Source organism: Fusarium keratoplasticum, chromosome 1 (genome assembly GCF_025433545.1).
Source record: "Fusarium keratoplasticum isolate Fu6.1 chromosome 1, whole genome shotgun sequence".
In the NCBI taxonomy this organism is placed as follows: Eukaryota; Fungi; Ascomycota; class Sordariomycetes; order Hypocreales; family Nectriaceae; genus Fusarium; species Fusarium keratoplasticum.
This window is the reverse complement of record NC_070529.1, coordinates 6,413,527-6,441,223: the sequence shown is the minus strand read 5'-3', so window position 1 is coordinate 6,441,223 and position 27,697 is coordinate 6,413,527. Positions and strand designations below refer to the sequence as shown.

Sequence of the window (27,697 nt, the reverse complement as noted above, 5' to 3'; positions counted from 1 at the left end):
AAAGACGCTATCCCAGATGTCGGAGGTCATGATGCGCAACTTCGAATACAGTCAGTACTTACTCATGCGCCGTTTTGTTGTTTGCGCAACGAAACGGTTGGCTAGCGACGAGGTTCCGTGTCCCGAATTTGAGCTAACCCATGCGACGGCAATTGACAAACAAAGCCAATCCGAGCCAAGCCCGAGCGGGCTCAGCTGAAAAATTCCTTTCACACAACTGGACTGAACAGTGACACATGGACTGCCCGCCCGCCCCCTCGCCCGCCTTCTTTGTAACATGGAAGACCTTTGCATTGGACCTACCCCTCCCGGCTGCTGCCTCTTCCCTCAATCATACCTCACCCTGCCTCCAACTGCTAGCCAGGTAGAGTCTCATGGTAAATCTCTTTTACCGTCCCCCTCAGGCTCTCCTTCTTTCCTTCATTGCTCTCCTCGTCGCTTTCAGCCTTCTCACCAGCCACTTCGTCATGGATAAACATCGTAGGCTTACCAGCCTTGTCGGCGCCGCAGGTGCGTGCAAAAGACTCTTGAATACTCCTCTGCTGAGCTTCAAACTGACGCCGGTGCACACAGCACGTCCCCCGTTGCCGGCTCGACTTGATGGATGTAAGTCCAAGATCGAGGAGCTCATGCGCATCGCCGGCACCGCGGGGCTCTCCTTTGGCGTCTACCGACAGGGAGAGCCTGCCTACTTTGCCAACTTCGGTCATCACAACGTCGAGGAGAAATCACCTGTCGATGAGGAAACCATCTTTCCGGGGTGCTCCCTCACCAAGATGTTCGTCGCCATGGCCCTCGGCCGCGCTGTCGACGAAGGTAAGCTTGCCTGGGACACTCGTGTCAAGGATCTGCTCCCCGATTTTGACATCGACAATCGAGTCCTCAGAGAGTCCATGACCGTCACTGACATTCTGGCCCACCGTACCGGAATGTCCATCGCCGACTTCTACCTCGGCAGCGAAAACAACATTGTCATCTCTCACGACGACAGCCTCAAGTTTATCAACGACCAAGTTCCTATCAAGCCCTTTCGCCAGGAGTTTCGGTACAACAATCTTGGTTACGAGCTTGCTGGTCTCATTCTTGATCAAGTCTCAGGCTCTTGGGTTGATGCTGTTCACAACGCTTTCTTCGACCCTTTCGGCATGAAGCGAACATACATTGGTCGCCCGCCCAGCCATGTGGAAAACGTTTCTAGGGCCTACAACACCCTCGAAAATGCCACATCAGTCGAGATCCCCACCGTCAAGTCCGGAAGAGGCACATTTGGAGGTTCCAGTGGAGGCATCTTCACTTGCGTCGCTGATCTCTTGAAGGCTTACGCCGCCGTGATGGATGCGGTTACGGACCAGTTCTCGACTGCAGTGGCCTCAACCCCCTCCTCCCAGATCAAGCTCGCCCAAGATCTCTTCTCTGCCAAGATACCCATGGCTCAGCTGACATACCAGGAAGCCTCTTATGGGTTTGGGCTCGCCCGTGTGCAACTCCCAGGCCCGATGGGTCATATCGGAATGAACCCCGGTCTTATCGACGGCCAAATGCCCACTGTCGCCAAAGGAGTCGGATCGACACTTGCTTTCTACCACCAGGGTAGCCTGCCTGGGGCATTATCCGCCATTGCCATGGTTCCTGAGCACAGGACAGCTGTTGTTGTCATGACGAACTCGCTCTCCCTCAATGATTGCCCGGACTGGGTTTTGCAGTTGCTTCTGGAGGAGATCCTCGATGCTCCCAACCGTAATGATTATGTGAAGCTGTCAAAGGAGTCCGCGGAGAAGTCTTTACAGTGGTTCAAGGACACATCGGCAGCCCTCGACAAGGAGCGCATCAATAACACTTCTCCCAAGCCTCTGGAAGCCTATGTTGGCACGTACTGGAACAAGAAGCACTACCTGAGGATTGATGTCACGCTGGATGATGGTGAGCTTTCTTGGGCTTTGCAGGGCCTGGAGTCAGAAAAGTTCAAGCTCGATCATTACGAAAACGACACGTTCCTGTGGCTCAGATCTCGTGATTACATGGCCTCTAGAGGTCGGTGGGTTGATCAGCCGCCTGTGTTTTGGAAGTTGACCTTCAGGGAATCTAAGGATGGCAGCATTTCATCGCTGAACTGGGTTCATGACCCGGACGTCCTTGATGGGGAGGAGTACTACAAGGAGGGCAAGTACGTAGCAAAAGTCTGAATCATGTCGTCGATAGATGAACCTGATGGAAGGGGGTCAACAGTGCCATTTCCCGGTCAACTGGGCTATTATTAGAGGTGACATCCAAATAACAGCCAACATCTTTTCCTAAACACCAGCCTGTCCGTCATGATTTTCCAGAAGACCAAAAAGAGACTCACAATCCCAACAACCAGGGGTATCAGCTGTCCCACAGACTCAAGATCATCTACGCCCACTCCTGAAACCATGTTTTTCACAATCAGGTATTCCACCAACGCCATCGTCACGGCGGCCAATCCCGCCGACATCAGGAGCCAGCCGATTTCGACTTGGGGTCGGTTCCTCAGCCGTCTCGGAAGTCGAGTGCTTGTGCTTCCTTTTAGGCAAAGCGCCACGGCACGTACAGACAAGCAGGTGAGGACGGTCGTAGCAGCAAGCCCAATGACTGAAACGACCTTGCCAAAAGTTCGGATCCCGCTGTGGATGGAAGTTGCTCCAAAAAACACAATCTGCTCAGAGCCTGAGGACGCCATCTTGTCGATGCCGCTGAACCAGAACCAACATCCATACGCAGAAAGCGCCGTGTAGAATGCAACTCGGAAAAGACCAACGAGCCGATCAAGGTGACATATTCCATCTCCCGTCACGCTGGAGAGAGATCCACACAGCAAGGCCATGGTGATGACCGAGCCCACAGCATTGACCTTGTCGTTGGACTCTGTGCATAGTCCGAGGAAAATAGCCGACTGGATGACGATGTTTACGGCGCGGTGAGTCGCTTCATCAGAGGGAATAAAGAGAGTGACGAGGAGAGTCGCGATCCATTGAGTATAGAGGCCGATCCTCACGCCCATGCCGTAAAGATCGGAATTCCCCTCAAAACCATTGGCATTAGTCATGCTGTGTGGGAGACTGGCAAATGTTCAAAAGGATAGGGTAGGAAAGAGAGTGTCTGGGTTGACGAGAAGCACAAGTTGACGACCGGAGAGACGACCTCGGCAAACTTTGGGAGGTTCGATGCAATGTTGGCTCTAGAAGTACGCGCTGAGGCCCTCCATGCGATAACCATCGGGTCAGCACAGCCCATGCGGCGGCAAAGGCCAAGCCTGACCAAAACCAGACAGACAGCTGCGCGGGATAGCCAGCAGCCTGGCGCGGGAGAGTGGCCGGGCTCTCCCTGGCCGATCCCTACCCGGTTCATCTCCCGTGACCAGCCCGATTCTGCACCTGTCTCCTTCCGTGCAGGAAACATCAGGTCGGCTGATGGGCATCTCGGGATGTCTTTCTTGGGTTATCAGAGCATGGCGCCTTCCGGTCCCCCGCTATTGTGGCCATAAGACACCGTCAATATCGACGCTCGTCTTGCTCAAGCTTATGACTATCATTCCCTAGGGTTATTCAAACTCACACAGGAATTTGGAAATGCCAGGCCTCCGACATTATCACACTTGACGTGTCGACTCTTGCATTGCCGGCACCCGCCACGGGACTTTTTGTGGGTGCGACGAGGACGAAACTCTGACAAGGTTGGGGGTGAGAAGAGTTGACCAGTGACTCGTTGATGAGCCGTTACAGAATGATGGGATTTTTTGGTGCTGACTCGGTTCTTGGAATTATCCGTTAGAAGCATCTCGACTGGGCTCGATGGTGCAGCGTTCTCAGATCTGTCGACCCCCCTATGGGTGGAATCCAAGCTAGACCAGACCGACTCAACACTGGCCTTGCATCTGCATTTGCGTCCATGTTTGGTTTGACTTTTATTACCAATACAATACCAGAGACATAATTATAAATATCTAGGGAATCTAGACTCTTCAGACCCGGGCTCTGTTCCGTTCCGGAAGCCGACCGAGAGGTAGATTGGCCAGTAACTTGATCATAAAACTGATATCAGACTCCAGGCCCCTTTTCTCTACAACCATACAACAAGACACTAACATATTTTCTTCTTCTTACCATCAACATGCCTGAATTCATCCCCTCCACCCCGGCTCCCGCCAACGGCGTCAGGTTCTTCAACTAGCCCAGTGCTAGAGAGGAGATTCACGAGGCCTTTAGCCATATAGAGCTCTCTCTACGCGCGGCGGGCCACACTGGGACTAGACAGGAAGTTTGGGCGTGCGTGTACAATGTGACCGGTATCTCTTCGAAGATTCGCTGTTCTTGGCTGAGCACATGGCCATTGCAATAGGTCAATACGTATCACGCCAACACCGATGAGAAATTTGGCCCCACGCTGCATCGAATTTTGACTGAATATGTTGGTGCGAACCGGCCTCTCTTTACTAGCGTTGATGTCTATAAATTGTTGCGGCCTGATTTGCACTCGGAGATTGAGGTAGAAGCGTTTCTCCCCAAGGTTGAATGACGAGCTAGAGCACGACAACGATTAACTAGCCTAGCCTGCTTCCAATCCCCTGGCTAGTAGTCCGCTTGTGAAGGAAGTCTCTACTGGATTTATAGCTGCCTGTCTCATTGAATTCTATTGCATCAGCGACCATCACAAGAATAACAATAAGTGCGGCTCGTCTAATCTAGATGCTATACTCTGCATAAGAAATCCAAATTTTTTGAGCAGCGCAAATGGCCCAAAATGCCTCTGCAATAGCAGAAGGTATCTTCTACTTTTGCCGTATGGCATAGTGGTCATTGTATTCCACAAAATGCTACTCCTAGATATGAGGGTTTTGTCTCAAGAACTCTTCAATAGTCGTCCCCGAAACTGTGAGTTGGTCGTCGTCCAGCTTGTGAAAGTTGAGGGCCCCGTTGCTGGCATGAAGCTGGTAGAACAGTCCAGTGTAGAGGTAGCATTTCCTCTTATCCCCTTTACTCCTCGCATCCAGTGCCTTGGCCTCAGGCTCGTCGATAGAGCCCTGGGTGTTGAGAGTCACTTTGACGTCACGCTCGCGTTCGTAAATCTCTGCGATTTGCCAAAGAAATTGAGCACCAGAGCACACGTTCCAACAACCGCCCTTTGCGTCGTCGTGCCGTTGAATGACCCCAGCGGTGAACTCGGCCGTATCCGTCTCAGTAGTCCAAAACCAAGTCGTATGGCCGGTTCCCCAAATGTTCATGGCCTTGGCTCCTGTATCCCAAACCAAGTGCATTTCAGGGCTGACGTGACCGTGGCCAAACATGGAGAACATAGTTTCGGCAAAGATTCCAATGGACATGTAGGTAGGGTTGATCGGAGAAGTCATCTCGACGTGGTGTCTGAAGGATACATAGGAATCGTAGGCGTCATGCTTGCCCAGCTCCAACTTGCTCTGATCACCATTCCAGCTGGCAGCAACGTAGATTTCGACTCCAGCCCTCTCGGTGGCCGGGGAAGAAGCAGCTGTCTATCAAGCTGCATGCGAGGATCCAAGCCACAGGCACAAACAACCGCATCGACACCAGTGCAGGCGCCATCCAACGCTGTGATGTCGTCGTATCCAGGGCAGACTTCGGATCGCTCCAGGGCGGCCAGGGTCTCAGGGGGTAGCTTTGAAGGGCTGCTCGCAAGGCCGCAGACTTGATGACCACATTTGCTGAGCGGCCGGATAAGCTTCTGGCCGACGTTGCCAGCGAGACCCCTTGGCTTGTACGGTATAATATTAAAAAGACAGCTGTGTGACGTTTCTCGGAGACCTCTTCGGTGGGAGGGACCAATGGTAGGCAAGACTGACAGAGGCTCCCGATATTCACTAGCTCTATATCATAAAACTTCGCATGAAACCAGCCAAATCGAAGAGCTCTTTTAGGGAGGATGAAGATAACACCCAGCTATGAGAAAGTTGACCGGGGTGGTGTTTTCGACTCAAGTGACGACAAATTCTAACAAATTGGTTCCACAGATGGTAAATAGCAGACTCCGCTAGACGTAGAATAGATAAGAGAAGGCTTGAAGGGTAGGAGGAGTAACCAGTACTCAGAATCGAGCATACGAATGTGGCGATCGCAAGGTCTTCGGCCAGGAAAACGGCTCTAGAAGCCTCTCTTGCCCCGCAAACGGGCAGCACCAAGTCCCCGACCCGAGACGATCAAGTTACAGGCAGCGGGTACTTGCATATGCACGGCGGGAAGCCGGCATATAACTGAAACTATATCAAGGTTTATAGACAGGGAGGGACGACGTAAACCATGGACATGATTCGTATTGACGCGGCTGGCTGCGGGGACGGGACATCTCCCGAATGCATGCTTCCTATTCTACACCCAACGAGATCATGAAGATGCAAAAATGATTCGATCTATCAACATGTGAAGCAAAATAGTTATCGGGGTCTCGGGGTGTAAGTGTCGGTAATGCGAATCAACATGGGACAGATGACGAGTTGATTGCCGAAAGATCTGGCTTCCGTGACGGGCAAAGCAGATTAGAGGAATATATAAATGCCTTTTTATCATTCGTTTGTTGTTCTTTATGTCCTCACTCATGCTCATATCGCTCTTACTATCACGATTCAATACGCCAGAATGCCTGCCCTTTCTCACTACTTTCCACGAATGGACAATGTCTCACCCCTAGGAACAGCAATTTTGGTTGCTGCTCTGGCGGTAAGCTACCTTTGTTTTGAACCTGAAAGCCATGTTGACATGCCTACCTAGGTTTTGTATTTCTTTGCAAGTGGAATATACTACACCTTCTTCCATCCTCTTGCAAAAGTACCAGGCCCACGTCTTTACTCCTTTACTCAGCTGCCCTTTTTCTACTACTGGATTCAGGGCAACTGGGAGAGGAGACTGAAAGAGCTCCATGGCCAATACGGACCCGTCGTGCGATTCACCTACAAGGATGCCTCTTTCATCACGGCAGATGCCATGAAGAAGATCTATGGCCACAAAACCAGCATGGCACAGACGTTTGAGAAAGATGTACTCTTTTACAAGCCTGTTCGCGACCAAACGGACATTATCAATGCCAACACCGAGGATCATCGTCGGTTCCGCCGACTTCTCGCCCACGCCTTCTCGGATCGAGCTTTACGCGGACAAGAAGAGATCATGCAACACTATGTTGACAAGTTCATCTTGCGCCTCACCGAGCTTGCACACCAAGATACAGCCATTGACATTGTTCGATGGTACAACTTTACCACCTTTGACATCATCGGTGATCTGGCATTCGGCCAGTCCTTTGGATGCCTCGACAGCGGCGGATACCATCCATGGGTGGCCATGATCTTTTCGTCTGTCAAGACAGGGCCGCTACGAGCCGCCATGCAACGTCTCGGACTCGGCAGGTTTGTTTCACTCTTGATGCCGGCTCACCTCAAGCGCAGCCTGGAAGAGCACTTCCAGCTGTCCAAGTCCACAGCCATGAAGCGGATTGAGAGTCGTGACACGGAGCGTGAGGATTTCATGTCGTACATTCTCCGTCATAATGATGAAAAGGGAATGACTCGATCTGAAATTGCCGAGAATGCCAAGATTCTCATCATTGCCGGGAGCGAGACGACTGCGACGCTGCTTAGTGGTGTGACCTTTCAGCTTTTGATCAACCAGGACAAGTATGAGAACTTGGTGAAAGAGATTCGCACTTCATTTACGAGCGAGCAGGAGATTACTATCGCCAGGGTCAATCAGCTTCGGTACATGATCGCGGCTTTTAGTGAAGGATCACGCATGTGTAAGTCGGTTGAACTGTCTTAAAAGACCATACTGATGAGGAAGCAGATCCACCGGTGCCTATTGGCCTCCCCAGGGAGACGCCCAAAGGTGGTGAGGAAATCGAGGGTTATCAGATCCCTGAAGATGTGAGTTGATACGCAAGTACTTTTTCACTACCTCTGACCCAGCCGTAGACCAAAGTGTCAGTCTCACATTGGTCAGCCTACCAGAGCGAGATCAACTTCCGCGACCCCAAGATATTTGTTCCTGAACGCTGGCTCGGCGACCCTCGATATGACGGTGACGCAAAGGAAGTGCTGCAGCCCTTTTCTATTGGCCCACGCAACTGCCTTGGGAAGAAGTGAGTATTGATGTATTCAAAACCGCGCATTCAGAGCCAGTGGCTAATCTTGGTCCGTATTCAGTCTCGCCTATGCTGAAATGAGGCTTATCCTTGCACACCTGTTGTGGAAGTTTGACCTCGAATTGGTTTCGGAGAGTAAGAACTGGAATGACCAAAAGGTTTTTAATCTTTGGGAAAAGGGCGATCTAAAGGTGAAGTTGACCCCGGTGGGAGAAAGAGGCGAGGATTAGTGGTGTGGTTGCCTTGGGCCTTGCTTAGAGAGATTGAGGCCCTGATGCCGATGTGCATTCTAGCAGCCTGGTAAAGGCCGGAACACGTTTACCAGCAGCCCAGTCAACTCATCTGAAAAGTGTCCCACGAAGCTGCCATGTTTGGAGGGCATCTTGCAAGATGTGAAAGGAAGCGGGAAGGAGATGGGAAACGGCCACACAACCTCCCTTCACCCCGAAACTGGGCTGTCCTACTACTGCAGGGGCCCAAGCGGAATGGAAACAAAGGCTAAATGGTTAGTATATATATACGAGAACACATCAGGCCCTGGTTCGCGTCGCACTCACTGGTGAAGTAACCTTTGATTCTAACCTCGGCATCACAGACCTAGGCGGGTTACTGCTCAGACATCTAAATAGGCTCTAGCCAGCTAATCTAGGACCTCATATGAAGAATTATGGCAACCGCAAAGAATGGGTGTTCCCCGAGTTTGTTGTAGTAGTCATCCAGCTTCTCCCACCCGTTGTTAATTGATGCTCGGATATAGGCTCGATGGTCTGCTCGTCATGTGCTCTTTTGCGACATCTCAGACGCCAACTGTTTCTAGCGTGAAAAGTCGAAGCCGAGAATGCAGCGGTAGGGCAGATCCTGCGAATCTCGGGGTTGGCTTACTATGGTAGCGTCCCCGACAAAGCGGGCAGGGAGACGGCACACTCTTGGCTGATCGCTGGGCTCTCGGCATCCGCGGCGTCCAGACGAACCTCATCCGTTGTCTCCGCCGCCACCTCAACTGCAGAAGATTTTCTCGTCTTCAAACAGACACTCTGTTCCTATCAACACCTCTCAATTATCATGTAGTGGAATCTCACCGCGTTTCGTTGCTCATGACTTGAGGCTCGAGTTCGGCCGTAGATTCCTCGCGAAGCTGATATGGATCCCATGAAAAACTAGCAGCTCAAAGGAAGCACGTCTGACATTCCTGTTTTTCAACCCCCACCGTACTAGGTTAAGGTGTTGCCCCATCTGGCAGGTGGTATTTTAATGACCCAGGCCCAGGCTTCTATACCCACCCGAAACGAGATTTACTGTACACTCATGCAAATGACACCACTGATAAAGAATGCCAACAGGTCTGAGACTCGAATCATGTTATCATGTCAAAGGTCGAGACAAATTTCGTCATTCTTCCTTGCGAGAACGATTCGACTTTGGCTTATGTGCCTAGATTTCCCGAGCTCCTATCCATCGCGAGATGAAAATGTCAGCGGGCGCCAAGACACTAGACGGGATCCTGCGATTGCGCCATCGCAGGTCTGCGGTGAGCAATTCGTCTGACTACTGCAGGTGATCCTTTATATCTTCTTCCTTTCTTTCCTTCTAGAATACAATTTAAGCTTATTGTATTCCATGCATGAGCCCAGATTCGTGCAGATTTTCTCCGTCGGTTTGTGCATGCATTCGATTCTGGCCTTTTCCTCTTCTCATTTTCCTTGAAAACACATCCTATTCTCGGTCATAGAGAGCAAGCAACCATGTCGTTCCGAAGGAGTGTTTTGGCCCAGATGATCATCTGTGGTATCATTGCACTGCTGGGTCCTGGGTTATGGGTAAGCAAGCAGCCCCCCCCCCCCCCCCCTTTTTTTTTTTTTTTTTTTTTCCTTTTGTTGGTTACATTTTGCTAACATTCTCCTCTAGAACGCGAACAACTCGCTGGGCGCAGGTGGTGCACTTGAGCCGTATCTAGTATGTTAATAATATTGTTTCCTATGACAACAACTGACATGATGTGGGTCAACGCTGGAAACTCGCTGGTCTTTGGACTGATGGGCTTGTTCTGCATTCTCTCCCCTATTTTCGTCAACTGGATTGGGGTCAAGAACACATTGATTGCTGGTACTCTGGGCTGGTCCGTCTACAGCGCGGCTCTTTATCAGAACAATCGCTTTGGCACTGAGTACGTTCCCTCTTCCACCATTCATCCATACTCGTGCAGCTAAACTATTTATCAAGGTGGTTTGTCATCTTCGGTGCCGCCATTTGCGGTGTTAGCGCAGGCCTGTATTGGGCCGCCGAGGGAGCCATCATCCTCTCATATCCCGAGCATGCAAAGCGAGGACGCTATCTCGCTCTTTGGCTTGGCTTCAAGAACAGTGGACAGCTCATCGGTGGTGCCATCAATCTCGGCCTCAATGCCAATCGCTCAACAGGCGGCAAAGTGTCCTATGTGACTATCCTTGTCTTTGTCTGCTTGCAAGTCCTCTCTTTTCCCGTGGCATTTTTGCTTGCCCCTCCAGATAAGACACAGCGACCGGATGGCACGCATATCATTGTCGAGGCCAAGACCCCAGCGAAGGAACAGCTGCGAATGCTGTGGAAGACAATCACGACACGCAAAATCGGACTCTTGTTGCCGATTTTCTTTTCCAGTTGGTTCTATTGGGTAAGATTGTGTCCTTGAATAACTAATACGTCAATGTTGCTGATGATGTATAGGGCTATGCGTCGACATACCTGACCTTGTACTTTACTGTCCGAGCTCGAGCTCTGGCTTCGTTCTTGTCTGCCATCACCGGTACCCTTGCATGCATCCTCTTTGGCATCTTCCTCGACTCTAGCAAGATCACGGTCAAGGTAGATCAACACTTTGCCCTTCTTTACCACCACAACATCTAACATTCTCAGTCCCGTATCCGCTACGGCTTCATCTTCTCCGCTGGCCTCTTTACTTCTCTTTGGATCTGGGTGCTTATCGTTCAGCACGGCTTCCAACAGAAGCGCCCTGACTACCTCGATTGGACCTCGCCAGGTTTTGGTCGGGCATTTGGCATCTACATCATGCTACAGACGAGCGGAAATATGGTGCAGAACTACTTGTACTTCCTCATTGGTACGATTGGTGACGGCACACTGGAGCTGAGCCGGTCGACGGGCTTGTTGCGCGGTGTGGAGAGTTGGGGACAGTGCGCAGCGTTTGGTATTAACAGCAGGTAAGTTGATCTAATGAAGGGCGTGTGAGGGTTACTAATTTGGGTAGTAAATTCTCGCCTTTTTATACAACAGTTATCAACGTTGTTTTTTGGACGGTCAGCTTGTTTCCGGCCGTCTTGACCATCTGGAAGGTTGAGGACCGTGTTAGTTACGAGAGTGAGGCGGACGGCTTACCAGAGCATGCGACTGAAAAAGACGATGCTACAGAGGAGTCTGCAAATAAGGCAACCGTTTGATACATGTCGCCGAGAAGAATATTAGTCAATGCGTAATATCATGAGCCAACGGGTAGCTATAGCCTAGTTTCACCTAGTTCCGGATCTACTTAGGAATAAAGAATATAAGATGGAAATGCCCTGTGTTTCCCTTTTATAACCAATTACTACTTAATGTCTCGATCTTCTATTAACCCCTTAAGAACCACACCGCGCTCTTACTGTTGGTAGTGCATTTTAGGTTAAGGTTAGCCTATAACTAATAAGCTGCGGAAGTCAGAGTGACAAGGGGCATGTACCTAGACGATGATCGTAGGGCAAACCGGGCCACCATTAATCCGATATTACGTATCAGCTCCAGGCTACAACCAACAACCAACCTCGTCTTACTTTTCCCAATCATTCCACATCATCTCTCATTTCCGGCATGTTTCCAGCAAGGCTTTAACTGGAATCATGTCGAGACTTTTGGTGAATTTGACCTCTTTATTACAGAATGCGGGGCATCATGTCGTTGCCCTCCTCTCTCGTCTCTATGAGCTTCTGCCTTCGTGGATCGGCCGAGGTTCCTATAACGAACAGCAGTTGTCAATCATAGCGACCACGACTATTCAGCTCCTTCAAGATGGCCGCTGGAGTTACTTGCGCAACCAGTTTGCTCTGCCTTTGCGATTTTTCCTCACCGAGACTGTGTTGGAAAAAGGCTGGCAAATGATTACTGCAACCACGGGACCGATCCAGCGAATTGGACAACCGGTTATCTCTGGTGGCTGGTTTCTCTCCGCCAAGGTACCAGTTCATTTCTCCAGAGCAAATCTTGCCTTGATCATCCAAATGCGATCCTCGGGTAAACTCATAGGCCTTCGCGTCAGTCCGCTTTTTGCTGCTGGGCTAGGTCAAGAGTGGAAGCCTCCTTCCTACGCTGAGCTTGGTGCTGAGCGGGAGGTCGAACTTAAACTTGGGCTGAAACTGGAAGTGCCAGGGATTCTCTGCCTTCCAAAGGAACCGGGCGTTTTCCCATGCGTCATATTTCTCTCTGGTTCTGGGCCTTGCGATATGGACTCGACCATTGGTTCAGTGAAGCCTCTCAAAGACATTGCTCTAGGCCTCGCTCAACATGGCATCGCTTCTATCCGGTTCGATAAAGTGACCCTCAAGCATGCGCAAAAGTTCAAAAACAGTGCAACTATCACGGTCGGTGATGAGTACCTTGATCAGGCCAACGATGCCATCGCCCATGCAAGGCAGCACTCTGAAATTGATCCTAACAGGATCTTTATCATCGGACATAGTCTCGGCGCGACTGTCGCCCCTCATCTGGCCCAAACCGACGGCCGGATACGTGGAGTGGTCTTACTTGCTGCACCGAGTCAGCCTCTGCACAGGGCTTATGTTCGGCAACTTCGTTACTTTGCCTCGTTGGATAGTGAGCCAGTGGAAGCCATGCAGGAGCTCATTGCGGAGGCAGAACAAAAAGCCGATGCAGCAGATTCTGGTGCTATATTATCGAAAGACCTTCCATTTGGCCTTCCCACTTCTTACTGGAACAGCGTCCGTGAACTTGATCCTGTTGGTACCGCGCAGAAGTTGGAGAAGCCGATGCTGTTGCTTCAAGGCTCGCGCGATTATCAAGTCACGGTAGAGGATGATTGGGTTGAATGGGAGCGTGTGCTCGGCAACAAGAACAATACTCGTTTACGTGCTTATGAAGGACTTGATCATTGTTTCATCAAAGGAGAAGGGAAATCTACGCCAGCTGATTATGATGTACCGGGGAATGTGGACCTAGAGGTTGTTCGTGACATCAGTCGTTGGATTTTGGATACAGAGACAGGCGGAAGCGCTGGGTGTTAAGTAAGAACAAGTGTTGACTTTACTATGTAGTAATACTGTCACGATTCAAGAATCTCAACCTAGTCTCCATTCTTTTCTTTAACGACCGACAAGGGTGAAACCCGAAGGCATCGCCCAACTCTTAAATGATAATCCCAGGGTTTGCGACGGCTTCATCATACAGCTCGGCCGGAGTCCGGAATTTCATGCCCTTGAAGAACTTCTCTCGGTGTCGCTCTACATTGCCGTCCGGAAACGCCAAGGCGTCGCTGTGCCCCATCACCTCGTACATGGCTGCAGCCACCTCTTCCTTGCTCCTCTTTGCGATGAACTGTTTGATGCTCTGGGCTAGTGACTTCTTCTGGAGCGTATACTCGGGTTCCCGTGCTTTAACGAACTCCCAGAGCTCTCGCCAGGTCATTTGTTGGCCTGAGACACAAGTAAACTGTTCCCACGTTTCGGGGTCATGGTTCAGGAGCACACCGACAGCACGGGTCGTGTCTCTGGCCGACGTAAAGTCGACCTTCTGGGCGCCATTTCCATAGAGGGTGAAGACCTTGGTGTCGTAGTTTTGAACCCATCGTTTGCCGAAATCAGCGAGATGTCGTTGATCGGAAGGGAGAATGTAATCCACCATCCATCCCTGGCAGAAGAAAGTCCAGTAAACATCTTTCTGCGCCCGGAGGGCCTCGAGGATGGGTAGTAGATCCTCACCAGCGTAGAGCGGCTGGTCATTGACCTCTTCATAGTTTCCAGCCCAAACAGAGGGGAGGAACCGCTTGCACTTTGGAGACTCCTTGCAAGCCTTAAGAAGTGCCAGGTGGATGGAGGAAAACTCTGGGGCGTGGATGGTGATTGCAGAAACGACGGCGTCGCAATCGGCAAGATGCTTCTTGAGGTTCGAGACAGAGTAGTCGGTCACTCGCTGCTCGACCGTCATGATGTGCGGCTTGAGGCTTTGAGTGAGGGCGACAAGGTCATGACCTTCCTTTGGAAGCTCTTCCAGGAGATACTTGGAGACGTCTCCGAGTCCTGCAATTGCGACCTTCATGACGAGAACTTAACAGAGATGAGGATAGAAGGAGAAGTGGAATGAGATTGAGAGTTGGCGATGATGATGGAAAACTTGATGCGGGTTTGTGTGTTGGTGGAGAATATCGGGGTTGACGTAGGAGAGAAGGTAAAATTTATAGGACTTTGAGAAGAGAAAGAAACCACGAGAAAAGGGGGAAATAAATGCATCAGACCACGCTTAGAAATCAAAAAGCGAGAAATTTTGAATTCGTCAATGTCGGCAGCACTGTTGAGCCGACTCTTTGTTGGTGCGATCGGGGAGCCTTCGATCTTAGGCTCCCCAATGTAAACCAGCAACTGCCGAGACGGAGTTGGCAATATGCGGCCAGGATTCTCTTTGAAGGGGAGTGTAAAATGGACAGCTTTAAGCCTCTTTTGGCCGTATCGTAAAGATAAAAAAAAACACGAAATACCATGTTCCCCTTTCTTCCTGAAAGCCAACTCGTATCGTTGTCTATTGAGATTTCTCATCTCTTCCTTCGTGGTGTTGAGAGGTTGTCCGACCCACGATTCTGTGAAGCCTCCGTCCCCACTTCTTCTTAACCCTTGTGTTGCACCGCCATCTTCCTCACGGTCCCTCGCCAAGACACTGTCTTGAATCAGTCATGGCTAGCTAGTGACTCATTTTCTATTTTGGGCTGACTGGTCTAAATACCAGCCTCTCGAAATACACCTTGATCCCCTTCTCTCGTGGTTTTTGGAGGCTACATGGTTAGGTACGAGGCATTTGGCTGGAAATAATGAAGGCACATTACTTTGGCTCTTAGGAGCAACATTGCCACCTGACACATGCAGCTCCTACAGCTAATATGTATATCACGTCTTTCTCTCTTCAACTGCCATGGTCGAAATAAAAGTTTGAAATAAAAGTAATCTCAAGTACATTCTGAATAAGGTCTTCCAGCTCTATGTTGTTTTGTTGATAGTCACACTGACTTGGTAGAGAGTGACATCAGCTTTGTGGCCGACAAGGGTGACTGTGCAGGCTTCTGCTTGCCCTATCAACAGGTAGCAGGCCTATTAACCTAGAAACAGGCTTTGGGATGGGCTTTGTGGCGTCAGAAACAGTCCATGGTGTAGTAGAGGGACTTGTGCGGCATTCGGTCACGGACTTCCTCGGACTTCCGCTTGTGCGAGAATGCCGAGATTGGCGATCTTGAAGCATATCAACGAATCGTGTAGGTTGATCTCTCTGGGCAGGACCTGAAGTGATCGGAACAGCCTATCTGGTTTAGGCCGTCGCATCTCCGAGTTTGACGAGGCTCAGCATATAAAAAAATTGACTGCTTCATGTCTCAGCCGAGCACAACCACAAACCCTTCTATTCAAGCCTTGGTACTCGTGACAATCAAAATGGCCGCGAAATTCAGTCTTTCAAACCCAACTAGACCCATCCATGTTGGAGTCGTCTTGATGAATGGGTCGGTACCTCTACTTTATCACTAGATTTCCACCCTGGGTTGAAGTATGCTTGCTGCTTGCTTACTGACGAACATTTAGAGTGACCGAGCTCCTCGACATTGCACCTGTTGGCATGCTCCATGGATTAAGCAAAGACTTTGTAGAAAGCTTCCCAGATGAGTTGCTAGCTCCAAGTCTCAAGGCTCAAGCAGTCGACTTCAAGTTTCATTGGGTCTCCGAGGCCGGTGAGGCAGCTCACAGTCGCCTCTCAGGCGGCATGTCAATCCTGCCGATGGTATATACACGCGAAACAACTCATGACCATGATGGACACGCACTGACGGCGTGATGCAGGACTCGTTCCAGTCATGCCCACCCTTGGATATTGTTCTTGTTGGCGCCCACAATTTTGGGTACACGCCCAATGCTGCGGAGCTCGCCTTTATTCGCAAATGCTGGGATGAGTGTTCTGCCTTCCTGACCGTCTGCGGAGGCGTTCAGGTACCCTTGCTGGCTGGGCTGCTCGAGGGCAAAACAGCGACAGGTCCACGCTCCATGTTGGGTATTTTGCGCCGGGAGGCCCCTGGAACCAATTGGGTCGAGAGGCGCTGGGCAAGAGACGGCAGGCTCTGGACAAGCGGTGCATTGTTGAATGGGACCGACCTGTTGAATGCGTTTGCGCATGAGTATTGGGGAAAGGGTGAAGTTGGCTCTCTAGTTGGTGTTTTATCAAGGATGGGCGCATGGCCAAGCAGGGAGGTCGAATACCAGGATGTGCTGTGGAAGGTATAAAGCCCTTGCCTCCAATGAGACAGCCCAATATTGGCATCACGCAGAATAGCCCCTTGTAAAGTCATTCGATGGTAACCCCTTCAAGACTCCAAGACTGTCTATATTTCCTACCGAATTCCCTTTCATCTTCAACCCTTAATACCGAACAGTTTCCACTCAAAGCAAATTACAAAAGCCAAGCACTTCCCATTAACAACGACACCCCAATCCTAAGAATAAGAAATAATGACCACACAATGTCAGAAACCATTTGTTATGAGTTCTACACCGTAGTACCTTCAAATCTCATTATTATCTGCAATGACGACAAGAAGCCATCAGCCACAATAGCAAAAAACACAGTCATTAATATATGCCGGTATCAAAACCCAATACCGCACAACACCGTAACCTATAGGGTCTCTTCTTGTAAGATTATATTTACCACTTCAACACAGAAGCAGAAAATTATTTATAAAACTTCACATCGTGACATATACCACGATAGAACAGATATAGCTCCGAGTAGGTAAGTACCTCCTAGTAGATCAAACTTGGATCTACATGATATCCCCAAGCTAGACAAGCTTAGGCTTAAGAAACAGCAACACAAGCATGCGTCTCCTTCCATAGCCCACTGCAATCTTTACCTACTGCGGGATTCCACTTCGCAAACTGCTCCATTGTGATCTTATTGTAACTCAAAACACCTTGGCACGTGGTCGTGGGACTGATATAATGAAACTTGATGCAGTTCTTGACCATTCCTGCCTGTATGGGTGTAGGCGTCGTCACGCCGTTGCCAGCGGTGGTGGTAGGCGAAGGTTTGTCTCCCACCACGCCAACGCAGGCGTTGGTGCCCGCCCACAGTCCACCGCAGTCCTTGCCGACGGCGGGGTTCCACTTGACAAAGTCTGCGAGGGAGATTTTGTGATAGTTCAAAACACCCTGGCAGGTGGTGGTGGGACTGATCAAGTGGAACTTATTGCAGTTGGTCACCATTCCTTCTTGGATAGGGGTGGGCGTCGAGATTCCATTGCCCTTGGTAGTAGTGGTTGCTGGTGGCTTGGGCTTGGTGGTGGTCGTCAGAGTCGGGATGAAGCCAATGACACCGACACAGGCGTTGGTGCCCTTCCACAGTCCACTGCAGTCCTTGCCAACCGCGGGATTCCACTTAACAAAGTCTGCGAGGGAGATTTTATGATAGTTCAAGACGCCTTCACAGGTGGTTGTGGGGCTGATCAGGTGGAACTTGTTGCAGTTGGTCACCATGCCCTCCTGGATAGGACTTGGTGTTGAAATTCCATTTCCTGATGTGGTGGTAGTTGTTGCAGATGCCTTCGCGGTAGTAGGAGAAGGTGAATAGCCAATGACACCGACGCAGGCATTGGTGCCCTTCCACAGCCCACTGCAGTCCTTGCCAACCGCGGGATTCCACTTAACAAAGTCTGCGAGGGAGATTTTATGATAGTTCAAGACACCTTCACAGGTGGTTGTAGGACTAATCAGGTGGAACTTGTTGCAGTTGGACACCATGCCCTCCTGGATGGGGCTTGGGGTTTCGATGCCATTCCCGGGCTCCTGAGTAGGAGAGGGCTTCACAGTGACAGTGGGATTCACCGTGGCAGTGGGCATGGAAGTGGTAGTCGTGCTGGACGACGGCACCCGGGTAGATACGCGCGCCGTGCTCGAAGTAACGGCGGTTGTAGGCTCATCATCGTTGACAGTGCCGACCACGCAGTACAGCCCGTCTGTGTCGATATCAGGGCAGCTGATGCCGGGATTCAACGACTTGAGCTCGTCCACAGTCAGACCCCACTCGTCGGCGAAGCTCGAGCACGTCGCACCACTGTCGGCAGAGGTTGCGAATCCGCAATCCACAGCTCGACGTGAAGGGATATGAAGAGCGGAGGGCAACTGTGGAAGAATCCCCACGGCCAAAAGACATGAAAGATGCATTTCGCTAGCTTGAAGGATAGATGGCAAAGAACAAGGAAGAGAAATGGATGTCGACGATGGCTTGATGGGTTGGAGTAGATAGATCCAACAGCCTGGCCAGCTCAGTCTTATACTTTTCCTTCATCTTGTGGTTTGTAGCGGGCGTGAACTAAGCCCGTGATTGTCAAGCATAGCTAGCATACGATGTTGGTTGTTCGAAATGTGTACCTGGAGCATCGGGTGACCTCCCTCTTGGGGTATCTCGATATATCCTTGTTGGCGGGGGTTAGACTCAACCGGATCGATCCGACCGGCATAATTAAGGCTAATCATCCATCGCGTGCTGCGGGACGAATCAGGGTTGGCGAGTTGACGATGACAATGGTCTTGGCAGCGGAGCAGGGCTGGTTCCCGTCCCTTTACAGGATACCCGTGTGTCGACATTTGCTTCAGGGGCTAATCGCATCCCTGCTAGGACCCGCTGCTACTCTGGCGGACAGGACCAGCATCTGTCAACCAACAGCTACCAAGCCGGCAACACGGCGCATGCAGGTACTCAAAGCATCTCCCACCCATCCCACTCCACTACAAGAACCCGCTCAGGTCCTTGCAAGAGCTTCGACTGCAATCTGCTTCTGCGCACTCTCTCAATACCCTCATTCCCAACATGCTTTTCCCCCTACCCCACCTCGCCTCCTTGGCGTGTTGGTTCCTGCTGTTCTTTAGCGGGGTTGCCGAGGAGCAAAATAATTCCACTGGTCTCGTGGAAATTGACTTGGTCTTCCCGCGCAATGAGACATACAATCCGTCACCATTGATGCCCATCGTTTTCTCTTACCGAAACACTAGGCTCATGCCACTCCTCAGGCCTACAATCACCTATGAGATCTGGAGGTACAGCAATTTTGGTGGTCCCAACATTAGCGGCCGGCAAGAAGTTCCCTTGGTCAATCACTCCAGCAGCGACCCTTATCTGAAGCATAGCTTCTACATGTTTGACTTCGACACCGAGGACACATGGCTCTTGGCATTCCATGTCCGCTGGACCAATTGTGTTGAGGACGGCGAGGGGTCCCCTGGGTTTGACCCTTACACCGTCCTTCGGACCAACCTGACCAATGTCGCCATTGTTTTCACCACAAAGGGTCCCTCGAAGCAGATCGACCTTGTTGCTGCAACCAGCAACCAGACTTGCGCGGCCCCTGCTGGAGTCGCCATCGACATCGCAAGCACAGAGGACACGTTTTTGTCGACCGACGAGTATGAAGAAGATCGCTGCCCGGTGGTTACATCTCCGCCAACCGAGGCAGAGAGCTGCGCCGTCACGATAGGTACTGCAGCTGCTTCAAGCATTTCCGCCTCCATGACTTCTGACGTATGCAAGTGGCGGGCCGCCACTGACGTTCCCGATGGAGTTGACTGTTCATCTTTTAAAAAAAAGAGCGCAGCGGTGCGAATCGTTCCAGGGGGGGCAACTTGTTTGGCATTCATGTTGGGAGCTCTCGGCTTCATTCTATAATCTTGTGCGGCCATCTTCCCTCTAGTTCATAGCTTGCACAGTTATTTAACAATTAGACCTTTTATCTGCACTGTTAATACAATCAAGTGCCTCAACTGGGGGCTTTCCAAAGCTCGTTTCGTCGCTATGTTCTGACCATCTTGTCTGGCACGAGTTGCCCCGGACTTTTCTTGATCTGATAATTACCGAGATGAGCCTCGGCCTCTTCGCCAGCGAATCCGCATGAACTTGAGCCATGACCATGTCAAATGATCCATCACCAACAGCCTCGTAAGGTGGAGTCAACATGCCATGCCAAGCATCTCTATACCCGCAGCATGCCCTGACCGCCCCCACTGCAGTCTCGGAACATTCAAGGGCTCTTTTGTTAACCGTATCGGTTCGAACCGATGCGGGACTCCCGCTCCGAACTAGAGCCCTTGTACCCTGTTAGACTCTAAAGTCCCAGTCACCTTGATATGCATACATGATGGAACCAACAGCCAACAACCAACAACCAACACACTAAACCAGCATGGAAATGAGTGGCCAAGCCGGACAAACGGCGTTGAAATTCTTGCAAATATCCACCATCATGGGTTGCGGTCTTGGCTTGACTCGTCTGTCTGCTCATATCATTATGCTGTAACGCAGCAAGGAGGATGGAGTAATCTCTCAAGACGTCCGGCCACTGCCTGACTTGACAAAATAGGAAATCGCCAATTTGTCAAGATTTTGGCGGCTGAACCGGAGTGAATGCCTTGTTGTTCCGGGCAAAGAGCAGGGTCAGGGAGAGATGGGCTTCTCGAGAGACCTTCCAGTTTCAGAGACCTTCTGTTGGTATAAGAGGCAATCCGCCGTCAACCTTTCTTTCACCAAGGAGTAGCAATACACGTACATTACATTCATTAGTACAACTCCAGTCATTCATTACCTCGTCATTCGTTCCTATTCCTTCATTATCTCATCATTCGTTCCTATTCCTTCTCTTTACCATACAACACAACCTTTACATTTATTTTGTCTTCCTGACATTCTCTTTATCCTATTCAACCTCGTTGGTTGCCTTGACCATGTTGACTTCAACATGGCTTGCAACAACACTCCAGGTTGTGGGCATCTTGATGTCTGTTAGCCTGGCCGTGGCAAACTCGGGAAACAGACTCGGAGCTAGTCCATATTACCTCAACCCTGATGCTTGTCCGGAGCGGTGCAGCATTTCCGGGCCCGAACCGGGGAACTGGTCTGTCTACCCGGATCTGAAGCAGCTCAAGCAATGTCAGGAAACCATGTTTTATGCGTTTTCTCTGTATGATCCAGTTGATGATGGCTCAACAGGCCATCGCATTCATGCCTGCACATCATTCGGTCCAGACTTTTCTCAACTGTCAAACTCGACCGCCGTGGCCCTTTCTTTTGCCCCCGTCAACGCCAGTTATGAGATTGGTTGGTGGGACGAGGATTTCGGCCTAGCTGCTTCTGGAATCCGTTCCCTCACCAAGCAGGCTCGCCGCTACCTCGCTCATGGACACGGGGCCACGGACAAACCCACCATCATGTTTGCCCAGTCTGGCCAAGCCACTATCGGCCTCTACGTTGGCCAAGGCCTCCAGAGTCAAGTGATTGGCTCTTCTGCCCTCAAGCTCTTCGAGGATAACCTTGCCAACTTGAATGTCACAACGCCCACATTGGCCATGCAATTCTGTGGTCCGGACCTTGGCGGCGCCCATTCGTTTGGCCTGATGGTAACAAGCAACGCCACTTTTGGTTCCCTCCAGAACGCTGTTCAGTCCTGGGCGAATGGAACTTGCCTGTCATTTTCACAGTCCACCAACATGACGGGCCAGGTCTTGTACACGACGCCACTTGACAAGTTGGCTGATGCCAAGAACTCTACCAAGCCATCCAAGCTCGCCATCACGAACAGTCGGAATTCCGGACGTCATCAGCATCTTCATGTCCGTGCCGAGTGCAAGACTATCCAGGTCAACTCCGGCGATAGCTGCGCCAAGTTGGCAAGCAGATGCGGCATCTCGGCCAGCGACTTTACCAAGTACAACCCGGGATCCAAGTTCTGTTCCGAGCTGGTGCCCAAGCAGCATGTTTGCTGCTCCAAGGGAGACCTCCCTGACCTCCGACCCCCCAAGAACTCTGACGGATCTTGCCATGCCTACAAGGTTCAGGAGAACGACAACTGCGCCAGCATTGCTATCGAGAACGGCCTCAAAATGGAAGATCTCGAAAAGTTCAACAAGAAGACCTGGGGCTGGGCTGGGTGCGAGCGCCTATTCTACAAGACTATCATGTGCTTGAGCGAGGGTGACCCCCCCTTCCCCGACCCCATTTCCAACGCTCAGTGCGGTCCGCAGAAGCCAGGTACCGAGAAATCCAAGGACGCCACTGATATCTCTGATCTCAACCCCTGCCCCCTGAATGCCTGCTGCAACATCTGGGGCCAGTGCGGTATCACCAAGGACTTTTGCACTGATACCAATACTGGTGCGCCTGGAACTGCCAAGGAAAACACCAACGGCTGCATCTCCAACTGTGGTACCAAGATTGTCAAGGGCAGCGGCGATGGTTCAGTGCGTGTTGGATACTTTCAAGGCTACGGAATGGGCCGTGACTGTCTCTATCAGGATGCTTCTCAGATCGACGCGTCAAAGTATACGCATTTGCACTTTGCATTTGGCACTCTGACCCAGGACTTTGATGTTGAGGTGGGCGACAAGCTCTCCCAATATCAGTTTCAAGAGTTCAAGCGCGTCAAGAATGTCAAAAAGATTTTGTCTTTCGGTGGTTGGGACTTTTCGACCAACCCCGCCACCTATGCCATCTTTCGCGAGGGCGTCAAGCCTGCCAACCGCCTCACTATGGCTACCAAGATTGCCAACTTCATCATCAAGAATGACTTGGAAGGTGTTGATATTGACTGGGAATACCCTGGAGCGCCTGATATCCCCGGCATCCCGCCAGCTGAGAAGGATGAGGGGAAGAACTATCTCGCCTTCCTCGCCGTCTTGAGGAACCTGCTGAAGGGCAGGTCTTTGTCTATCGCTGCTCCTTCTTCCTACTGGTACTTGAAGCAGTTCCCAATCAAGGACATTGCCAAGGTTTTGGACTATATCGTCTACATGACGTATGATCTCCATGGCCAGTGGGACACAGAGAATGCCTTCTCGCAGGAAGGGTGCGACTTCGGTAATTGTCTCCGCAGCCAGGTGAACCTCACTGAGACTCAATACTCGTTGGCGATGATCACCAAGGCAGGTGTCCCTAGCAACAAGGTCATCGTAGGCGTCACCAGCTTTGGTCGATCTTTCAAGATGGCCGAGGCGGGTTGCTACGGACCGGAGTGTCTCTATACTGGCGACAGGTTGAACTCGGGTGCAAAGAAGGGGAAATGCACCGATACCGCCGGTTATATTGCTGATGCTGAGATCGGCGATATTCTCAAGGATAAAAGCCGTGTTGTCAAGCATTTTGTCGACTCGACCAGCAACAGCGACATTCTCATCTACGATGACACCGAATGGGTCTCCTACATGAGCAGCAGCACCAAGAAGGTTCGAGAGAATCTCTACAAGTCATGGGGCATGGGCGGAACTACTGATTGGGCTGTTGATTTGCAGACGTATCACGACGTTCCCAAGCCAGCAAAGAGCTGGGCCCTGTTCAAGGAAGCTGTCAGCCAAGGGAAGAACCCCAAGGAAGATTTCACTCGAACCGGCAACTGGACAGACTATTACTGCACTGACCCTTTCGTCAGTCGCTCAAAGGAGTACACTGTGATCGAGCGGTGGAGAGGGCTCCAAGCTGATGATGCATGGAAAGATGTCATCAGAATTTACAAAGACACGGACAAAGCCGGTGGCCTCATTTTCTCGGATTCGGTTGCCCAGACTCTCAATACTGGAAATGGTGTGGACTGCGGATCGATATCGGGGGCCGGCTGCGACACTAAAAGCACCTGCTTGAATGGAATGGACGCGGAAGATTCCGGACCTGCTGCAGAGATGATCTGGGATTCGTTTGTCTATCTCCATGAGATGTTTGCGGCCTTTGACTTTGCGCTGTACAAGGCAGCGACCGGCATCAGCTTCTCCCTCGACGACTTTGGGAACAAGTTTGCTCCAATCCCTGAGGAGGAGGACAACACATGGCTTCTGGTCCTGATCGATCTTGTCACTATCGGAACCGCCACCGCTGCTGGGCCCTTTTTCAACTCGTTCCTCAAGAAGCTCCCATACTTTGCCGCCAACGCCGCCACTCACGACAATATCAAGGATACAACCATGACGCTGATTGGCCAGAGTACAACTCTGGCCAAGGACTTGCTGTCATCTAAAGAGTGAGTCGTCCCATATTCTGACATGACCATGTTACATGCTGACCTTTCACGTAATCATCAGGTCTGACTGGACACCAGAGAAGCAGGCTTCTTTTAACAGTTATATGGGCCAAATAATCAAATATTGGTCCGGTGCTAACGTTAAGGCACTACGCTGGATTTTCGACGGCACAGATGAGGCAATTGATACACTATGGAACCTCATCTCTGACGGGAAGCTGATCGGGGGCCCCTTGTATAATGGGGAAAGCACCCTAAAGCAGGAAGATGATCTCCAAGCCAACATTGAGAAGTCCTTCTACGGGCTTAACATCCCTACCCTCTGGCGACTTTCCGAGACGTATGCCTTTGTTCTCGACTCAGGTTATAACTGCAATGAGGAATACCCTGTCAAAGACTATCTCGACGAAGACACCATGGACGCCACCAGCGTGTGCTACGAAGGGAGACGTTACTATTTGGTATATCCCAAGGGTGACTCCGAAGAATGCTCTTGTTCTTATATCCATACCCACTGTGAGAGGACTTGTAAGAACAACAAGTTCAGTGCGCCGCCCGGCCTGGACTCGTTGGACGGCACGTTGTTTGGAGGCATCACGAAAGAGGACCTGATCAAAGGGTGAGTCATTCGCAAGCCAGTTTTGCAGGCTCTCCAACGGCTGAGACATTTTGCAACTCGAGGGTTTTCTTTCCCTTCCTTTTCCACCCCTACCGCAATACAGTGGCTAACTGAATGGTTTACCCAGATCCGTCCGCACTTATAACAAGAATGGGAAAAAGAACGTGGCGGGTGATTGGGACCCTACCGGCGATGACAGTACCTTCCGGGACCTTCTTGATGTCGACATCACGACCCCAGGCCTCGTGCGTCTCCCTGTATGTAGCCCTGAGCGCGCATTTCAATCATGGGATACGGCCTCCAAGGGCTCCAGCCCCTCCTACCCGTGCGACATCCCCCCCGGCAAGAATGAGTGCGGAGATTCGACCTTTGTGAACGAGACGAGCGACAAATCCCCATTGGTGAAGGATTGTGAGTCCATCATCAAGAACATTGAAGGAGACGGCGGCACCAAGTGGACGACGCAAGTTGTGGGCAAGAATCAGCGCAAGATTGCGGCCGCTGGCACATGCGCGTTTGGAGTCGAGGCTACCAAGGTCGATGGAAACGTGAACTTTGCTTTCGGTGGACAGGATCTCATCGACATCATCAACACGTCCGTTGAGAAGTATAGCAAGGACGGCAAGATCGGTGCTACGGGTGATTTGCACTGCAGCGGCAATGTGAAGCAACAGCCTGTTCACTGGGCTATCTATCATACCTGAGCAGGTCACTAGATATTATATTAGTACTAGTAGTTTGTATTCTGTAGTTAATTCTTAATTATAGCATGTATAAATTAGGTTCTCCCTACGGCTTAAGCTTGTGAGCCCGTTGTCCACGCGTTGTTGTTGAGTATTATCACGGTTCTCAAAAAGGATATCGGTCACGATATCAAAGAACGGAGATACAAACACATGATAACAGTAAATCCCAAATAGAAAACTAGGATGGCACTAACGTGAATGTATCTTTACGGATTCACGCTGGGTCTATCACCCCCAACGCCCCAGGATCAACGCCAACTCTGGCTGCCCAGTCATTACCAGCAATGCTCAGAGAGCATAAGCACACACAACTCCAAGTAAAGGCCCAATGGGAAATACATGTCGATGAATTTACAACATGACGTGTCCATCTCCAAGTGGCCAGGCAACACTGTTGGTCTCTACTCTTCGGGTTTAGTGCCAGGAGCCTTCGCCAGTCATATCGGTGTCCAACAGCCACCTCCAATCATCGACAACCGAAGTCAAGTAAAAGAGCATGTGGACGATTCCGTGTGACAGCCGTAATGTGCAAAGTACGCCTTGCAAGGATCAAGAGCACGAAGATAAGAAACGCGATGGTTTGCACATAAGATGCATCCCCGTCACATTTCTCTCAAGTTCTGCTCATGCTTATCCTCCATTCCTTCATTTTACCTCCTGGGAACATCACGACTCATTAACATTCAGCCCCTTACCATTAAGTCATCAGTTTACAAGGACACGCTCCAGTGATCAGTTCTTCTAACTACTCACAAGCCCCAAGGGCCGCATCAATCCTCAAAGCCGAACATGTATTCGTACCAGTATTCCTCTGCCTACCAGCAACCTACATCTCCCACCACTGAACCAACTCAGCCCACGGATGAGACAACCATGTATTCGTACCAGTATTCTTCGTCCTCTGCCATGGAAACACCACAGTGGCCGAGCTCCCCTACCTACCAGGACCATCCGTCATTCTCTGAAGAAACACCTCGATCTGCAGAAGTGCCGAGCGCGTATTCGTACCCGGATTCTTCATCCCAGATCTTGACAGAGCCGAGTCAAAACACGAGTCTATCCGACAACTCGAGGTACGACGGCCCCCGCCAATTTCTGTCACTTCAAAATCTAACATGCAATAGTTTTCACTGCCTTCATGCTGGCTGTACCTCCAGACCCTTCAGACGGGCCGCCGATCTCCAGCGCCACTACAAGCACACTCATCAACCTGAATCGAACGAGGCATACTACTGCGACTATCCACGATGCACACGCTCCAGCGAGCCTTTCCGACGCCGCGATCACTTCCGCGACCATCTGCGTGAATACCATCGCGAGGATATCCAGAAGCGTGGCGAAGTCGTCAACGAAGAATGGCTAGATGATCGTCACTCGGCTTCGAGCTGGTGGCGTTGTGCACGATGCCTCGTCCGTGTCTATGTCTCTCAGAATAACTTTGAATGCCCCCAATGCAAGGGGTCGTGTGAGCCCAAGCGCAAGGAGAGGCGCCGCGGGCATCGATATGATGTTTAGGGGAAGACTCTTCAGTAGGTTCGCTGTCTCCCAGAGGCCAGCCTATCTCTGTTCCTTAGCTATCGGTTTCGTTTCTTCCTCCTACCTGAGCTTTTCTTGTTCATCTACCTTTTTTTCTCTCTCTCTTTTCTTTATCTTCTTTGCTATCTATTTTAATGGAGACGACTTATGATTTATTCTTCTTCCCCAGATTGCTTATTCCTTATCTTTCCTTGTAAATAATTAAGAAGGTCTGCTTGCTGCGAGACGACTTTGATAGCTACATCTACTAAAGGAGGCTTACATTGATAACCGAAGAACGCGTATGGCTGTTGCCACGTTATCTGTAATACGAGACACAAAGGCCGACCGTATTGTCTCGGTGTCTGTCACTCGTTGAGCTATGGTCAACCGTACTCCGCGTATCGCGCGCCAATG

At 50.8% G+C, this 27,697-nt stretch overlaps 12 protein-coding genes and 1 pseudogene across 13 annotated transcripts, besides 1 other annotated feature; 9 read left to right on the top strand and 4 right to left on the bottom strand.

Annotated features, from left to right (window-relative positions):
- Window positions 1–467: 467 nt before the first annotated feature.
- On the top strand, window positions 468–2,183 carry NCS57_00190400 (uncharacterized protein; the record flags this gene model as incomplete). Its single annotated transcript, XM_053051951.1, has 1 exon — window positions 468–2,183. One exon carries the CDS (start codon window positions 468–470, stop codon window positions 2,181–2,183), a length of 1,716 nt encoding a protein of 571 aa, XP_052920466.1.
- Window positions 2,184–2,391: 208 nt separating this feature from the next.
- Window positions 2,392–3,064, bottom strand: NCS57_00190300 (uncharacterized protein; the record flags this gene model as incomplete). The annotated part of the gene is made up of 2 exons (XM_053051950.1): window positions 2,392–2,403; window positions 2,570–3,064. 2 exons carry the CDS (start codon window positions 3,062–3,064, stop codon window positions 2,392–2,394), a joined length of 507 nt encoding a protein of 168 aa, XP_052920465.1.
- Window positions 3,065–4,837: 1,773 nt separating this feature from the next.
- On the bottom strand, window positions 4,838–5,365 carry NCS57_00190200 (NAD(P)-bd-dom domain-containing protein; the record flags this gene model as incomplete). Its single annotated transcript, XM_053051949.1, has 1 exon — window positions 4,838–5,365. One exon carries the CDS (start codon window positions 5,363–5,365, stop codon window positions 4,838–4,840), a length of 528 nt encoding a protein of 175 aa, XP_052920464.1.
- Window positions 5,366–6,539: 1,174 nt separating this feature from the next.
- NCS57_00190100 (uncharacterized protein) lies at window positions 6,540–8,351 on the top strand (the record flags this gene model as incomplete). Its single annotated transcript, XM_053051948.1, has 5 exons — window positions 6,540–6,704; window positions 6,756–7,776; window positions 7,824–7,903; window positions 7,952–8,118; window positions 8,183–8,351. 5 exons carry the CDS (start codon window positions 6,540–6,542, stop codon window positions 8,349–8,351), a joined length of 1,602 nt encoding a protein of 533 aa, XP_052920463.1.
- Window positions 8,352–9,863: 1,512 nt separating this feature from the next.
- NCS57_00190000 (uncharacterized protein) lies at window positions 9,864–10,083 on the top strand (the record flags this gene model as incomplete). The annotated part of the gene is made up of 2 exons (XM_053051947.1): window positions 9,864–9,938; window positions 10,027–10,083. The coding sequence occupies 2 exons, from the start codon at window positions 9,864–9,866 to the stop codon at window positions 10,081–10,083; spliced, it is 132 nt and encodes a 43-aa protein (XP_052920462.1).
- A 32-nt stretch (window positions 10,084–10,115) lies between these two features.
- Window positions 10,116–11,555, top strand: NCS57_00189900 (uncharacterized protein; the record flags this gene model as incomplete). The annotated part of the gene is made up of 5 exons (XM_053051946.1): window positions 10,116–10,285; window positions 10,342–10,771; window positions 10,825–10,962; window positions 11,014–11,318; window positions 11,366–11,555. The coding sequence occupies 5 exons, from the start codon at window positions 10,116–10,118 to the stop codon at window positions 11,553–11,555; spliced, it is 1,233 nt and encodes a 410-aa protein (XP_052920461.1).
- A 393-nt stretch (window positions 11,556–11,948) lies between these two features.
- Window positions 11,949–13,388, top strand: NCS57_00189800 (Hydrolase-4 domain-containing protein; the record flags this gene model as incomplete). The annotated part of the gene is made up of 1 exon (XM_053051945.1): window positions 11,949–13,388. Exon 1 carries the CDS (start codon window positions 11,991–11,993, stop codon window positions 13,386–13,388), a length of 1,398 nt encoding a protein of 465 aa, XP_052920460.1. The 5' UTR covers window positions 11,949–11,990.
- A 121-nt stretch (window positions 13,389–13,509) lies between these two features.
- On the bottom strand, window positions 13,510–14,418 carry NCS57_00189700 (NAD(P)-bd-dom domain-containing protein; the record flags this gene model as incomplete). The annotated part of the gene is made up of 1 exon (XM_053051944.1): window positions 13,510–14,418. The coding sequence occupies one exon, from the start codon at window positions 14,416–14,418 to the stop codon at window positions 13,510–13,512; it is 909 nt and encodes a 302-aa protein (XP_052920459.1).
- Window positions 14,419–15,794: 1,376 nt separating this feature from the next.
- NCS57_00189600 (DJ-1 protein-PfpI domain-containing protein) lies at window positions 15,795–16,634 on the top strand (the record flags this gene model as incomplete). Its single annotated transcript, XM_053051943.1, has 3 exons — window positions 15,795–15,862; window positions 15,942–16,137; window positions 16,197–16,634. 3 exons carry the CDS (start codon window positions 15,795–15,797, stop codon window positions 16,632–16,634), a joined length of 702 nt encoding a protein of 233 aa, XP_052920458.1.
- A 573-nt stretch (window positions 16,635–17,207) lies between these two features.
- Window positions 17,208–18,572, bottom strand: NCS57_00189500 (uncharacterized protein; the record flags this gene model as incomplete). Its single annotated transcript, XM_053051942.1, has 1 exon — window positions 17,208–18,572. One exon carries the CDS (start codon window positions 18,570–18,572, stop codon window positions 17,208–17,210), a length of 1,365 nt encoding a protein of 454 aa, XP_052920457.1.
- Window positions 18,573–19,218: 646 nt separating this feature from the next.
- On the top strand, window positions 19,219–19,952 carry NCS57_00189400 (uncharacterized protein; the record flags this gene model as incomplete). The annotated part of the gene is made up of 2 exons (XM_053051941.1): window positions 19,219–19,882; window positions 19,936–19,952. 2 exons carry the CDS (start codon window positions 19,219–19,221, stop codon window positions 19,950–19,952), a joined length of 681 nt encoding a protein of 226 aa, XP_052920456.1.
- Window positions 19,953–21,122: 1,170 nt separating this feature from the next.
- NCS57_00189300 (uncharacterized protein) lies at window positions 21,123–25,723 on the top strand (the record flags this gene model as incomplete). The annotated part of the gene is made up of 3 exons (XM_053051940.1): window positions 21,123–24,400; window positions 24,462–25,019; window positions 25,147–25,723. 3 exons carry the CDS (start codon window positions 21,123–21,125, stop codon window positions 25,721–25,723), a joined length of 4,413 nt encoding a protein of 1,470 aa, XP_052920455.1.
- Window positions 25,724–26,521: 798 nt separating this feature from the next.
- Window positions 26,522–27,280, top strand: NCS57_00189200 (annotated as a pseudogene). Its single transcript has 2 exons — window positions 26,522–26,838; window positions 26,890–27,280.
- Window positions 26,522–27,280: a sequence feature.
- Window positions 27,281–27,697: the final 417 nt, after the last annotated feature.